The sequence below is a fragment of the Mus musculus genome, chromosome 15 (genome assembly GCF_000001635.26).
Source record: "Mus musculus strain C57BL/6J chromosome 15, GRCm38.p6 C57BL/6J".
Classification (NCBI taxonomy): Eukaryota; Metazoa; Chordata; class Mammalia; order Rodentia; family Muridae; genus Mus; species Mus musculus.
The window spans coordinates 102,953,667-102,966,156 of record NC_000081.6 but is presented as its reverse complement, the minus strand read 5'-3'; the positions used below and the strand labels follow the sequence as shown (position 1 = coordinate 102,966,156).

At 50.1% G+C, this 12,490-nt stretch overlaps 1 protein-coding gene across 1 annotated transcript, besides 1 other annotated feature; it reads right to left on the bottom strand.

Moving 5' to 3' along the window:
• Positions 5,065–7,266: an enhancer, noted in NCBI's record as "VISTA enhancer mm1417". NCBI's record gives its function as "enhancer in: limb[5/5] | tail[5/5]" and the evidence as "EXISTENCE:transgenic organism evidence [ECO:0001131][PMID:17130149]".
• Positions 9,456–11,631, bottom strand: Hoxc11 (homeobox C11). The gene is made up of 2 exons (NM_001024842.1): positions 10,950–11,631; positions 9,456–9,688 (listed from the first exon to the last, which is right to left on the bottom strand). The coding sequence occupies exons 1-2, from the start codon at positions 11,629–11,631 to the stop codon at positions 9,456–9,458; spliced, it is 915 nt and encodes a 304-aa protein (NP_001020013.1).
• Positions 11,632–12,490: the final 859 nt, after the last annotated feature.

The following is a 12,490-nucleotide window of genomic DNA, read 5'->3' as shown; positions in this document are numbered from 1 at the left end:
TTTCTGTTCTCCTGCCTCCTGGTCCGGCTTGGCCCTTGGGTCTGAGCTCTCCCTACCGTAGGTCTTGGAGGTTAGTTGAGTTGCAAGTTCCTTTTTCGGTACTAACTGGGAGTCTCCAGTGTCTGGAGTGGGCCCGGGCCCGGGTCACAACCACTCAAGGGATTCTGGGCAAAGGAGGATCTTAGTGGGCCTAAGGATCAGTGCAGGAGGGAGTTGGAGATTAAAGGTATCTTTCTCCAACCCTGGAGTTGCGGTCTGGGCCTTACTGGATAAGCCTCTCTCTCGGCTTTGCCCTTAGAGCCTTAGAGAGGGTTCCATAGGCTGCTTTGCTCCATGGCCCGGCGGCCCTCTTTTCCTGTTTGACCTTGTCCCTACTTTTTAAAAAAAGGAATATTTCCGGAGAGAAAGCTCGAACCTCCAGGCCTTGCTTGGGTTGGAGGCATGTGTATCCACATGGGAAAGGCTCAGAAGAAACAATTAAACTCCATCCGAGAAGGGTCCTTTTTAAGCGATTGGGCTGGGAGTATTTTTTTAAAGAAGAGGAGCGGTCTATTTTTTTGCGTGCTTGCTAAAGGGGAATCGTACGGGAGGCCGGGAGGTTAGGAGGGATGTGTGTTTGAAATAGTTCTCCATCACTTTTCTTCCAAAGCGAACTAAACTCTCCACCCCTTCCTCAGGAAACGGAATCCGGAGAATAACTTGTCTTTCCGGTAGCTCCGCATTTTTCCCTGGGCAGAGGCTGTGGGCTTTCCATTTTCCCCCGAAAGACCAGAGCCTGGCTGGGAAAGGACTCCAGGGCCGAGCTCCCTGGAGTGGATGAGTGAAGAAGCTGAACCGATTCCTGGAGGCCCTAGCCAGCTAGGATGGAAGATAACTAAGGAAAGAATTGCCCTGATTTCCCCCAACCAGGGGCGGAGAAGAAGACCCAGGGGTGCCTTAATTCCGGGGGTGGGGAATCTGTGGAGTGTGTGGCCAGCAGGGGAGATTTGAAATAGTTTTGTGTTTTCATTTGCAGAGGTCGCCCTGGCTTCAGCCTGGGTGTTATTCAGGGCAAGGTTAGGCTGTTTAGGCCCCAGACCAGACTTGGGACAGTCCGCAGCAGCAGTCAGTCTAGGGAGCCATTTGTCCCCCTGCCCATCCCGCGGGAAACAGCCGAGACTTTATGACCACTCTGTTTGTATTATCTGCATAAGTCTTTCCCCACGAGTTTGATCGAAACCGTTCCCTTTTACGAGGACCCAAAGAAAATTTCCCGTCATATTTATCAGCTGAGGATAAAAATTTAGTATGGGAACTGATATTTCCTCATTTATGGGACAATGAAATTAAAGACCAAAGCAATTGAGAATTATATGGCTTTGGGGGGCTCCCTCCCCCTCTTTCACATCTCTTTTTATTTTCCTCCATGGTGTGCCTGTCCCTGGAGTCTGTCTTCCCAAAATCCTGCCCATGTCCTCGGTTTGGATCCTGGTCATGAGGGTCCTTTCTATAACAGCCAGGTGCTGTATTACCTCGGTACTTTCCAGCTTTAATCTCAACGATAGAAGTCTTAGAAGCCGGGGAAAGAACATTGTCTCCATCTAGGCTGTGCTGTTAAGGCCAAGTAGAAATCATTGCGGGAAGAGATTTACAGGGGGCAGTGGGATTTGAACCCAGACAGAAAGAAGGTGTTGAGAGTCAGAAAATTCTAGAAAAGTCCTCAAACAACATGCTACAAGACAGAAACTGGCTAGCTATCAAGAGAGAAGCAAAGTTACTCAGATTCTGGGCCTGTCTCCTCTACAAACCAGACCCCTATTCCAAGCCCACCTTCAACCTCAGCTATGGGAGGCAATGGAGTTGCTTCAGGATTCTTAACATTATTAGTGGAAATAATACCCTCAGGAGAAATGCTTCCTGCTTCAACTCCCACTTCCTCACAAGAACGAATAGTGTTTAAAGTTGAAATAATTAGAAGTATGATAAACACGGCCCATTAATGAAACAAGAAATCAAATTCATCAACCTAAGTGGGACCCCCGTTGGGACAAATGTTTGCCTCTAATTACTCAAGATAAACGAAAACCCAGAGCTGTTAAGCAACAGCCCGCTAGCTTGCTCGGACGCGACCGAATAACTTGTTGGCTTTTCCAGGACTTTGGGATCTGTATTAATGGAGGTAAACGAAAGAAGAAGTGAAAGTGAGGGCCGGGACAGAGAGCGCTTGTGTGGGTCCAGGAAAGTCCTGTCTCTAGCCCTGCCCCCTTGGGCTCGCCTTTCCCGAGGCCACGAGCAAAGGCAGCTTCCGTCCTATTGTCCCTGCCTGGCGTTCAAAGGCATGCGTGCCGCCTCAGTCACCGGGTCTGCCGCCACAGCCAGGCGCCCGCTGGCCTTACCCAAAGGGTACCCTTGTCAACTGGATTGGGGCCCAGTTGAAAGTCTGTGTCGTGAAAGTCACCCCGGGGTTTTTGTTTTGTTTTATTTTTTGTTTGTTTGTTTTTGTTTCTTAGGAATCTCCTCAACTTCCCCCAATGCAAACAGCCTTGCACTTAAGCCCCACTCCAGAGTCCTCCTTCTTACCTCAACTCGAGGAAGTGAAAATTCCGGGGACTGCAGGCCAAAGTGGGGCTCAGGCTGTGCCCATCTCTCAATAAATCCCACCCCCTCCCTAAGAGAAAGCCCAGGGCTTTTTCACTCTTCCCGCCCTGCGTCCAGACACTGAAGGGCAGTCCGGCTGAGCTAGGCCTTCTGATATTTTTGGGTCTGTGAGCAAGGGAGCAGAAGAGGGCTCAGGGGTTCCTGGCTGACTCCAGAAAGGCCCTACAGTTCTTCGGGGACAGATGCCATGAGGATCCCAGTGAATTGATAGGAATAAAGGTTAGGATCTTTTCGGCTGAAGCCCTCAAATCGCCCAGAAGCACCCTGTTTTCTTCTCTGAAAATTGTCGGAGTTTCCCTGAGAGGTTAAAGATGACCTGGGAACATCTGAAGATGAAGAGAGAGAGAGGAAGAGTGTCTCTCCTTGTGGAATAAAAATAATTAAATGCAATTTTAAAATATGCACGCTGAAACCTCTTCAAGCAAAAAATGGAAAGCAAAATTACATCACTGACTCTTGGGATTTTTCTCCTTGTTCTGGATGCCGAGATTACTCGTTCTTTTCTCAAATCTTGAAGGAACAATTCTCTTTTCTTCTAGAGCACCAAGCCCTGTCCCACTTGAATTGAGAGCAGGGAAACTCCAAGCAAAATGTGGAATTCTCAGAGGTCCAGGGAAGAAAGGTTCAAGCAGGTAAAGAGGTGAGAGGCTGAGGACGGATAAAGGGGCTTCTGTTCTACTTCGGATTCTGCTGCCACTCTGGCAGGCAGGGCTGCCAGCGGACTCGCTCTCACATCTAGACATCGTACACACTTGCACCCAGAGGCTGTGGAGTATACCGGTCTATCCACATGTCCGTCTTGCATTTAATTGCAAGTATACAGCCTCAAATATTAACTTCTACCCAAAGCGCTTCCTGGATCCTTGAATTCCAAAGTTCGCTATCCTAGTCAGTCTGACTGCTTCCCGGCTCTTCGGAAACCGACCAGTTATTTAACTTTACTTATGGAATTGAAACCAGACCACACACACCCCAGAGAGACGCATTGGGAGGAGGAGCCCAAGGGGAGGGTGACTTGGGGGAAGACCCTGGTCCCCACTTTAATGGTTTGTTTCTGAGTTACTCCAATAGGTCAGATTTCCAGTCAGTGTCGACTGTGGTTGGGCTTCTTTACTCCTGAGGGTAAAAAACCGGATTCTCCTTCACTAGCTAAATTTCCCTTTTGAAGGTCTGTTTTGGTTTTGTTGTTGTTGTCTTTATTTTTCTTTTCTTTCTTCCTTTCCTTTCCTTTTCATTTTCCAGCTTTCTCTTCTTTTTCTATTTTTCTCCTTCTTTTTTCTTTGTAATTTTCCCCTCAAGATTTTAATTTATTGTTCCCTCATTTTCATTTTCTTTTATTATAAACTTTATCCTTTGTTTTCTTCTTCTTCTTCTTTTCCTTCCTCTCCCCCAAGGCTTTCTTATTTTTCTCTATTGTGCTGTGTTATGTGAGAAGGAAAATGACAAGTTGGATCCTTCTTATTCTAGTTGCTCGGGCTTGGAGTTGACCTTCTGCCTTCAGGCTCGGCTCAGCTCCTCACAAGGCGAAGTGTAGAACAGTCAGCCAGCAAAGGTGGGCAGGCCTCAGAGTCGCCATTAGAGGGATGGGAATGCCGACTCAGAAGCACACCTCCCCCTACCCCACCCCCAGTCAGTGCCAAAGGCTCCTTGATCCTTGAAATGCCTGGCTCCATGTCTTCATTTCATCACACTAAAGAAACTTGGTCCACCAGACCCACAATTAGAGAGAACTTCCCTTATCTTTGTTCTGCCGGAACTGGAAAACTGCATAGACTAAAGTTTAGCTCATTTATGCTCTCAGCACTGGCGATAGGAAAGTGAGAGAGTGAGGCTCTGTCAGAGAGGGTAGAGGGCAGGTCCAAAGGGTCATATGTAAGTTGGCATTTCAAGGCCATGTCCCTACACAAGTACTTTTGTTCTCTATAAAAGACTCAGGAGGACTGTAGCCCTGCCTGCCGCCATCTCCTTTGATTCTGCAACAACTGTAACCTCTAGGCAAGAATTTCCTGGCATTTGGATTTTTTCCCCCTTAAACCCCACAGGGATCAGGGATAGGACTGTGTGTGTGCAAAAGTCTCCACCCCAAAATTAAAAGTTTGAGCCAGAATTATAGAACTTCACTACTTCAAGAAATGGATGGAAGGGGGGAGGGAGGGAGGGAGGGAGAGAGAGACAGATAGACAGACAGACAGATAGAGACAGAGACAGACACACACACACACACACACACACACACACACACAGAGAGAGAGAGAGAGAGAGAGAGAGAGAGAGAGAGAGAGAGAGAGAGAGAGAGAGAGAGAAACAGGGAGAGAAACAGAGAGAGACATGCAGAGAAATAGAGCCTCCCGCAACAGAACATGATGTGATGGGGGAAGTCTTGTCATACTGCAGACATTTTACAAATTTTGTGGATCTAGAAAGAGTACAACTTGCATGGTGGATAGGGCTTTCCTGAATGCCTGTGGCTTCTGTTAGCTGGCTGTCTCCAAAACCAGGTCCTGAATAGACCTCAAGAAGGATTGGCCTGACTTTCAAGCCCCCCTTTTTTTTTTTTAACTTTTTTTTTTTCCAGATATGATTAAGCCTCAGGGCTCAACCTTCTCTCCTTCTCTAGAATTCTATCCCGTGGCAAGACCTAAACTAAACTTTTTTTTTCTTCAAGGAGGGGGGCGGGAAGAATCTTGTAAAAATTTTATGCCAAACAAAGTTATAAAAACTTCCAGGGCGTTGCCTTTTCTAAAGGTTTATATGAATAATAAAGAGTGTAGTCGCGTGCACACTATACTGGCCAGCTCAGAGCAGGAAGGGTTTAGTAAACAGCGTTATCCATCCCCAGGGCACCAGGAAAACCCCAGGGCTACCCACTTCAGGGAATATTGTCCTGGAAAGAAATTGACTACAGATTCCTATGAGGGGCGGGAGGATTGGGGTGAGGGAGGAAGAGGCAGTGCCCTTGACTCCCTTGAAGTTCAAAGTTTTTCCTTTGCCTTCTTGAGCAAAGTCCTCTCTTCTGTCAGCTTCTCGAGAAATGGGCTCAAGGTAGTTCCTTCCCTTCAGGTTAACTGTACAGGGTAACTCCAGCTCTCTTCACTCTCTGGCACCTGGGCTGCGCTGCCGCCGCCGCCGCCGCCATTCGTGCTTTCTCCCCAGCCCACCGCCTCCTTGAAGAGCTTTCCAGTCTTTCATTCTGGGAGTCCTGAACCCAGGGGCTTTCCCTCAGAGTTGGGGTGGGAGGCCCACCTTCAAGGCACCTCTGCTTTGCATTTCCCAAGCCACCTAGGGTCTGAGTGACAAAGAAACTCCAAATCCAAGCCTACTTTCAGCCAATTTCTCATTTCAAGCGCCCCTGACTCCCCTGCACCCCCAAAGCCCACAGTGGAAAGGGGGTGGGGCCCAGAGAGCTCTCTCAGCCCACACCACTTAATACCCTTGTAAACTCCCACGTGCGCTATAAACTTGGATTTTTACAACCAACATTCCTCCTTAGCTCCAGGAAACTTTGAACTCGGCCTCTGGTTTATTTACTTGGGGGTGGGGGTGGGGAGCTGAGAAAGGCAGGAGGAAAGGAGGGAAAATGTGGGGCAAAGGCATGATGGGGTGGGGGCGCCTGGGGTGTGTTGGAAGAGCCAAGACCATCCACTGGGGGTTTGTTTACTGTTTAGGACGGAAGCATTTTCTAACACAGGCCAGACTGGGTCGTTAAGGGTGAAATGAAACTGGGTTTAGAGGCTCAGGGACGCTTTATGGCGGCGTCTAGACTGCGATCTTTTGTTCCAGGGCAGCGTTGCGGCTGGAGGGGATTACCCCAAGGGGTTGAGCCCAGAGTGCCCCTGCTAGCAAGGGGGGGTTGGACATCCAAGGAGTATGAAGGTGGGTTTGCTTGGGGACTAGACACCCTTCCCTTTCTTCTCTCCTTTTCTCTCCTCTCATTCCTTCCTCCCTCTCTCCCTTTCCCCCTCTCTCCCTCTCTCTCTATGTCTCTGTTTCTCTGTCTCTCTCTGTCTCTCTCTGTCTCTCTCTGTCTCTCTCTCTCTCTCTCTCTCTCTCTCTCTCTCTCTCTCTCTCTGTCACCACACCCTGGCCGGTTCTTGGACTCAAATCACACAAACCTTTGATTTTCTTTCATGATAACTTTCCTCTCATTCACCAGAAATATCTTCTGGAAGAGAGATTCTTTTCTGAGCTTGTATCTTTTAGAACAGTGATAACTGCCTGTTCTAAATATCTTTCTCCAAAATAGGCAGTCCTTTGGAGGTTAATAGTCTCCTTTTTAAATAGTTTGTTCTATTCTTGTCTATTTTTATATAGAAAATATGGCCAGCATGATAACAGTCCTTGATATAGCTAAATATAGTAGATAAATATCCCATCTCAAGAAATGCCCCCATACACAAATACACAGAAAACCCTCAGTTGAATTCCTGTTTACATTCATTAAATACTGACTGTTCAGACACCAGAGACGAAGGACATAAGTGGGCACATCACGTCACATTTGTTCCATGCAGACAAATGTACACAAACTATATTCCTCCTCATGAGCACACAGAAGGATGACACCTTGAATATTAAAATGTTTGTGAGTATGCAAAAGCTTTTGAGTCACAATACTCCCAAGTTGGCAAATCTCAACGTGCCACACAATTACAAATTAGAGATTCAGGAATCTCTGCCATCAAAACAGAGAGTATTATCTGTACTTGAAACCCAGGGTACTTTTCCCCTTCATTCAACAAGCATGGATGAAAACATTATCTTGGAATTCCATAAGGTCAGAAAGACAGAAGGGAAATGAGAGAATTTGTCCTAAACCCCTTACCCCAAATAACAAATTAGAAAAAAAAAAAGATAGATGAGTGTTCTTATTGAAAGAACTGAAAGGATTAGTTAACTTTCAACTGAAGAAACACATGCAACAAATACAGGCTGGCATGAAGACTGTCCCTTAGGTCACCCCTTCCATGGTGCCCTCTTTGCTAATCCCTAAAAATCGCATCTCTGAAGCTTTTTATTCTGGGACAGCTAACATATAAAAGTTAGGGTGGCCCCAGCCTAGGTGTCTAGTTCTGTCTGGAGGAGCCTGACCATTTGGGCCAAAGGGAAAGGGGATGGGCCCCATTTTCCCACCTCTAGTGGCTGTGAAGAAGACAGGAGAGGGGCTGCTTTGGCCTCTTCTCCCCTTTCTTTAAAATTGTATATTAAAATTCTAATACACCTGAGAGGAGAGGAGAGAAGAGGAGAGGAGAGAGAGAAAGAGAATCCTACCCTCAGTTCTACATAATTGACTGCAACAGAGGGAGACATCTGGCAGGAGGGTAGTGGAGCCAAGAAAATTCCTATAAATTTAAATTTGATGATGGTTACAATTAACTCCCCAACAAACGTGTACTTAAACAGGAAGCGTTTGCTGGGCATTTGGATGCAGCTTGAGCTGCACGTGAGAAAAGGGAGTTTAGGATTAACCATAGAATGTCCTCTGCTTCAGAGCTGGAGCAACCCTTGGTTGCCTCTTGCCCCTGCCTTTGGAGCTGAGCACTAATGTCTCCCGTACTAGCCTGCCTCACCTCGGGAAGGCCAGTTTTCAGCAGCAGGTTCTCCCAATCCAATTGTCTCCCTTCTTTTTCCTCCTCCTCCTCTTTCTCCTCCATCACCACCACCACTATCACCACCACCACCACCACCACCACCATCACCATCACCACCACCATCACCACCACTATCACTACCACCACCACCTCTGCTGTCTTGGGAGCACAGGGGGTTTTAAGAGGAGAGGGGTTAATAAAAAGGTCAAATAAAATCATAATATTGAACAGAATGAAATATCTTTATTTACCACCAAAAAATTCACAGCAATCCCTCTGAGACAGGAGTAGGGTGGGGATTGCACACATACACACGCACTCACGCACATGGATAGAGATGGGTGATTAGAACCTCACTCCGGCTCAGCCTCCCCCTTCCTCTCCAGGTAGAGAGGCTTATGAAAAATATTTACATAAATGCAGACCCCAGCTAGAGGGAGGTGCCCAACCCCATCTTCCTATGCCCCTTCCACCTCAATCCTGTTTCTTTTAAAAGAGGTACGAACTTCATAGACTAGCAATAAACCCGCAGGGGTGGGGGTGGGGCACTGCCTGGGAAAAGGTTAGGACAATTCGATGCACCAGGTAGGAGTTTTCAAAAGAGGGGTCTACACATTTAGGGCGAGAACAATTAGGCTCAGGCGGGGCCAGGCGCAGACGGAGGTAGGATTTGGACTTTGCACACCTAACACCAGGTCAAACGTACAGGGATTTCACAGCAAGGCAGGATCACATTTAGCTGCCCCCTAACCCTGGGGCAAGGTGGGGTGGGGGCGGGGAGCCTGGGAGGTCTTGCAGACAAGGTGGCTCAGTGGATCTTTTCACTTGGGCTAGGGAAGACTTGAGTTCAAGGATTGTTCGGCTCTGGCGCCCACTGTGACCGCCCCTCCTCTCACCCAATCCGAGCAGCAAGACATTGTTGTAAGGTGTATTTTCTTTTAAATAAACAGTCTTGGGGCCCTGGCGCCACGGGGTCCACTAACCACGGGTCAGACACTTCCCTCACCTCCTTTTCCAGGCTGGGTCTCTGTTCCCTACAGTGAATTAGACCCAAGGCCAAGGAGGTTCTAGAAGGAAGTGCCAGTAACGGCATTGGGGGGCCAGCCCTGGCCACAGTCCAGTTTTCCACCCGCGGAAAAAAAAAAGACGAGTTAGAAAATAAAAAATAAAATAAAATAAAATAAATTTCCCTCTTTCCCTCCCTCCCACCCCAAAGGGTCAGGTCTGCAGTTACAGCAGTGGATTTCCTGAAAAATACTGCAGCCGGTCTCTGCTCAGTTTTTTTTCTTTCATTCTCCTGTTCTGAAACCAAATTTTCACTTGTCGGTCTGTCAGGTTCAGCATCCGGGACAGCTGCAGCCGCTTCTCTTTGTTGATGTACACGTTGAAGAAAAACTCTCGCTCCAGTTCCCGGATCTGGAATTTCGAATAAGGGCAGCGCTTCTTGCGGGTGCGGGGGGCGTCTGGAGGGAGGGGAAGGGCAAGTGCGAGGAGAGGGGAAAGAGACACGTGAGACCCCGGGAGACCCCAGCCAACCCAGTCGCTGAAAGCTCAGCTACACAGCTCCCAGTCCCGCTGCCGGGCAGCCCTCCCTCTAGGCCGGCGGCTCCTCTTCCGTATCCGCTGCGCTGGGGCAAGCCTTGATCCCACCGCCAGGTTCACTGAGAACCTAGTTCCCCCTGCCCCTCAGGCCAGAGCCCTAGCTGACAAGGTCTGAGGGTGGAGGAAAGCCTGCCTGAGCCACGTGCTTTCCCTGGGGTGCTCTGTCTGCTCCTGGTCGCTGCCCTTGCCCTTTCCAAGCCGCCCTCCTAATGCTTCTGCAAATCCAGGATCCCTTCCTCCAGAAATCGGAGGGAACCGCGGAGAATCGGCGCGAAGGAGTGAGATCAGGAGAGAGCAGTGAGGAATCGGGAGCAAACTAGCCCGTAGAGGTAGCAGGACACCTACGAGCCTCCTGTGGTGCCCTGGCGCCCTGGGACACCCAGCCGCTTGCCTGCCCCAGGCTTGCGTACAGTCAGGCTGGGCCTACCCAGAGAGAGGCCTCGGACCCTGGAGAGCCACCGCTACCTTCCCCTGCAGAGCAAGGGAATCTCTGATTCTTTCCCCACTCTCCTGCCACCGCCAAACCCCGGCTTGCCCCGGTTTCTTCTCAAAGACCCGCGAACACGTAATTTGAACATTTTTAAAAGTCGTTTTAAAAAGAAGAGGAGCGGCCTTGGAGAGCTTCCCTGGACTCCAGTTCTGCCGCGTCGCTTCTGTTCCTTACCTCTCCCCTTCTCTGGATTTCTCCCAGTCTGTCCCTCGCCCTCCCCTTTCCCCCTCCACCCCTCCCCTCCCTCCCAACCCCCCAGCAGTCCGACTCCCCATCCTTTCTTAAACGCTCCTCTAAGTTCACGATCAAAGTTAATATCGCCCGCAATGGTGGCACTTTTAAAAATTTCACAGACCGAGGGAGATAACGGAGGAGGGGGGCTCACCCGGCTTTTCCAAAGAGCCCCTTTCCCTCCCTCCCCACCCCTTCTCCATCGTAAAAAGTCGAGTCGTTGGGAGAGAGGGCTTTGTAGGTTATAATAAAATCCTTTGAATGCTTATAAAACTCCACATAAAATCAGACTGACCCAAAACACGAGGCTGTCCGCGCTCCCCTGCCCCCCCCCACTACTCCAGCCCTCCCTCTCCGCTCCCTCCCTCGCTGCCCTCGGGTTCCCGGCCGCTGCTACCTACTGGGGGCGGCTCCCTTGGCCGGCTCCTTGGTCGCCGAGTGGGAAGAACCGGACGAGCTGGGATTCGTGTTCTCCTCCTCGGCCTCGGCCTCAGCACCGGCCTCTGCCCGGGACGCAAGTCCCGAGGCGGGGGGCGCCTCAGGCTCCCCCTTGGCCTCGCCCTTGCCGGAGCAGGGGGGCTCGGCGGGCGCATCTCCCCCACCGCAGTAGGCGTTGTCGAAGAAGCGGTCGAAAGCTTGGGGCAAGACGCTGTTCTTGTTGACTGAGGAGTAGAAGCCGGCGGGGGCCGCGTGCGGGGCGCTGGGGTGGTGGTGGCCGCCGTAGGAGCCTTCATTTTTCATGAGGATCTCAGTGACTGTGGAAGGAGGCAGGCACTCCCGGTGCATAAGCTCGTCGGCCGCCGCATAACAAGACGAGTAGCTGTTCCGATGGTGCCACTTCCCGGACGGTTCCAGGCCGTAGGAGACCTCCCGGACCGGGGGCACTTGGGCTGAGTAGGGATAAGAAATCTGACGAGAGGGAGCCTGGGGTAGGAAGGAAGAGACGGTGGAGAACTCAGGCACGTAGTAAGTGCAACTGGGCAGATAGAGGTTGGAGGTGCAGCTCCCTCGTTCGCCGAAGTCAGCGCCCCTCTCCTTGCGCGAAGGCGAGCAGAAGTTGCCCAGGTTGACCGAGTTAAACATCGTTCTCTTCTCCTGCCTCCTCCGGCTGGAGGTTTTGGACCCGATCTAGCGAGGGGGGAAATTTTGGGAAGGCGAGATGACGCGTTATCCGTCTTAGTCTCTCTCCCCGAGCACGTGATCCAAAGTAGATATTGTCATATATCAGTTCGGAGCACTTCGCAGACGTAGGAGGGGTTCTCTCTTAGGTAAGATCGGGGACGTTCAGGCGATTGGTTTGCAAACACCGCAGAAACATTATGAAAATCAATTGCAGATTTGTATTCGTTTTTCTCTCGTCACTCCCCTCCTCTCCATTCCACAGAGCGAGAAAAGGAGGAGAGAGAGAGAGGGTTGGGGTGGGGTGGGCGGTGGGATGGGCGGGGGCGGTGGCTGGGAGGGGGTAATTGTATTTTTTTTTAACTGCTGTTCTTTTCCCCCCTAGGATTGGGGGAAGGAGAAGGGTTTTCCGTTTCGGGGTCTTGGTCCCCTCCTTATGACAAGCTGGGGGGCGGGGGGTAAAAGAAAGGGTCTTTTCCTGCCTGATTTCCCCGGAAATATTGGATGCTTCCCAACAAGTTTCAGGGACTCTTAACCCTCTACCTGAAGAATCAGAGCTTGTTCATAAGAAGTCCTTTATATTACTTTCCTGACCAGAATAAGGTGCGCTCCCTTATAGGACAGGCTCCCAGGAAGAGTATCTGAAGTTTCCCAAAGGTGAGGCAGCCCAGCTATGAGCCAGTGTCCCAACTTTGTCTAGCTTGCTGTGCTGCCGCTGGCTAGGGACTCCTATTAGTCATAAACCAGTGGTGAGCAGTGCGCCAGCCGCCCAGCCGGTGCCTGGCGAAGTCTGGGAAAAACCTTCTCTAATGTTGTGTTAAAT

What these genes read in the sequence shown, in the direction of transcription:
- Hoxc11 (NM_001024842.1), bottom strand. Translation starts at nt 11,631, where the DNA reads ATGTTTAACTCGGTCAACCTGGGCAACTTCTGCTCGCCTTCGCGCAAG. An exon ending in GGCCAAGGGAGCCGCCCCCA is followed by an intron (nt 9,689 to 10,949) that starts GTAGGTAGCAGC and finishes CCCTCCCTCCAG; the next exon opens with ACGCCCCCCGCACCCGCAAG.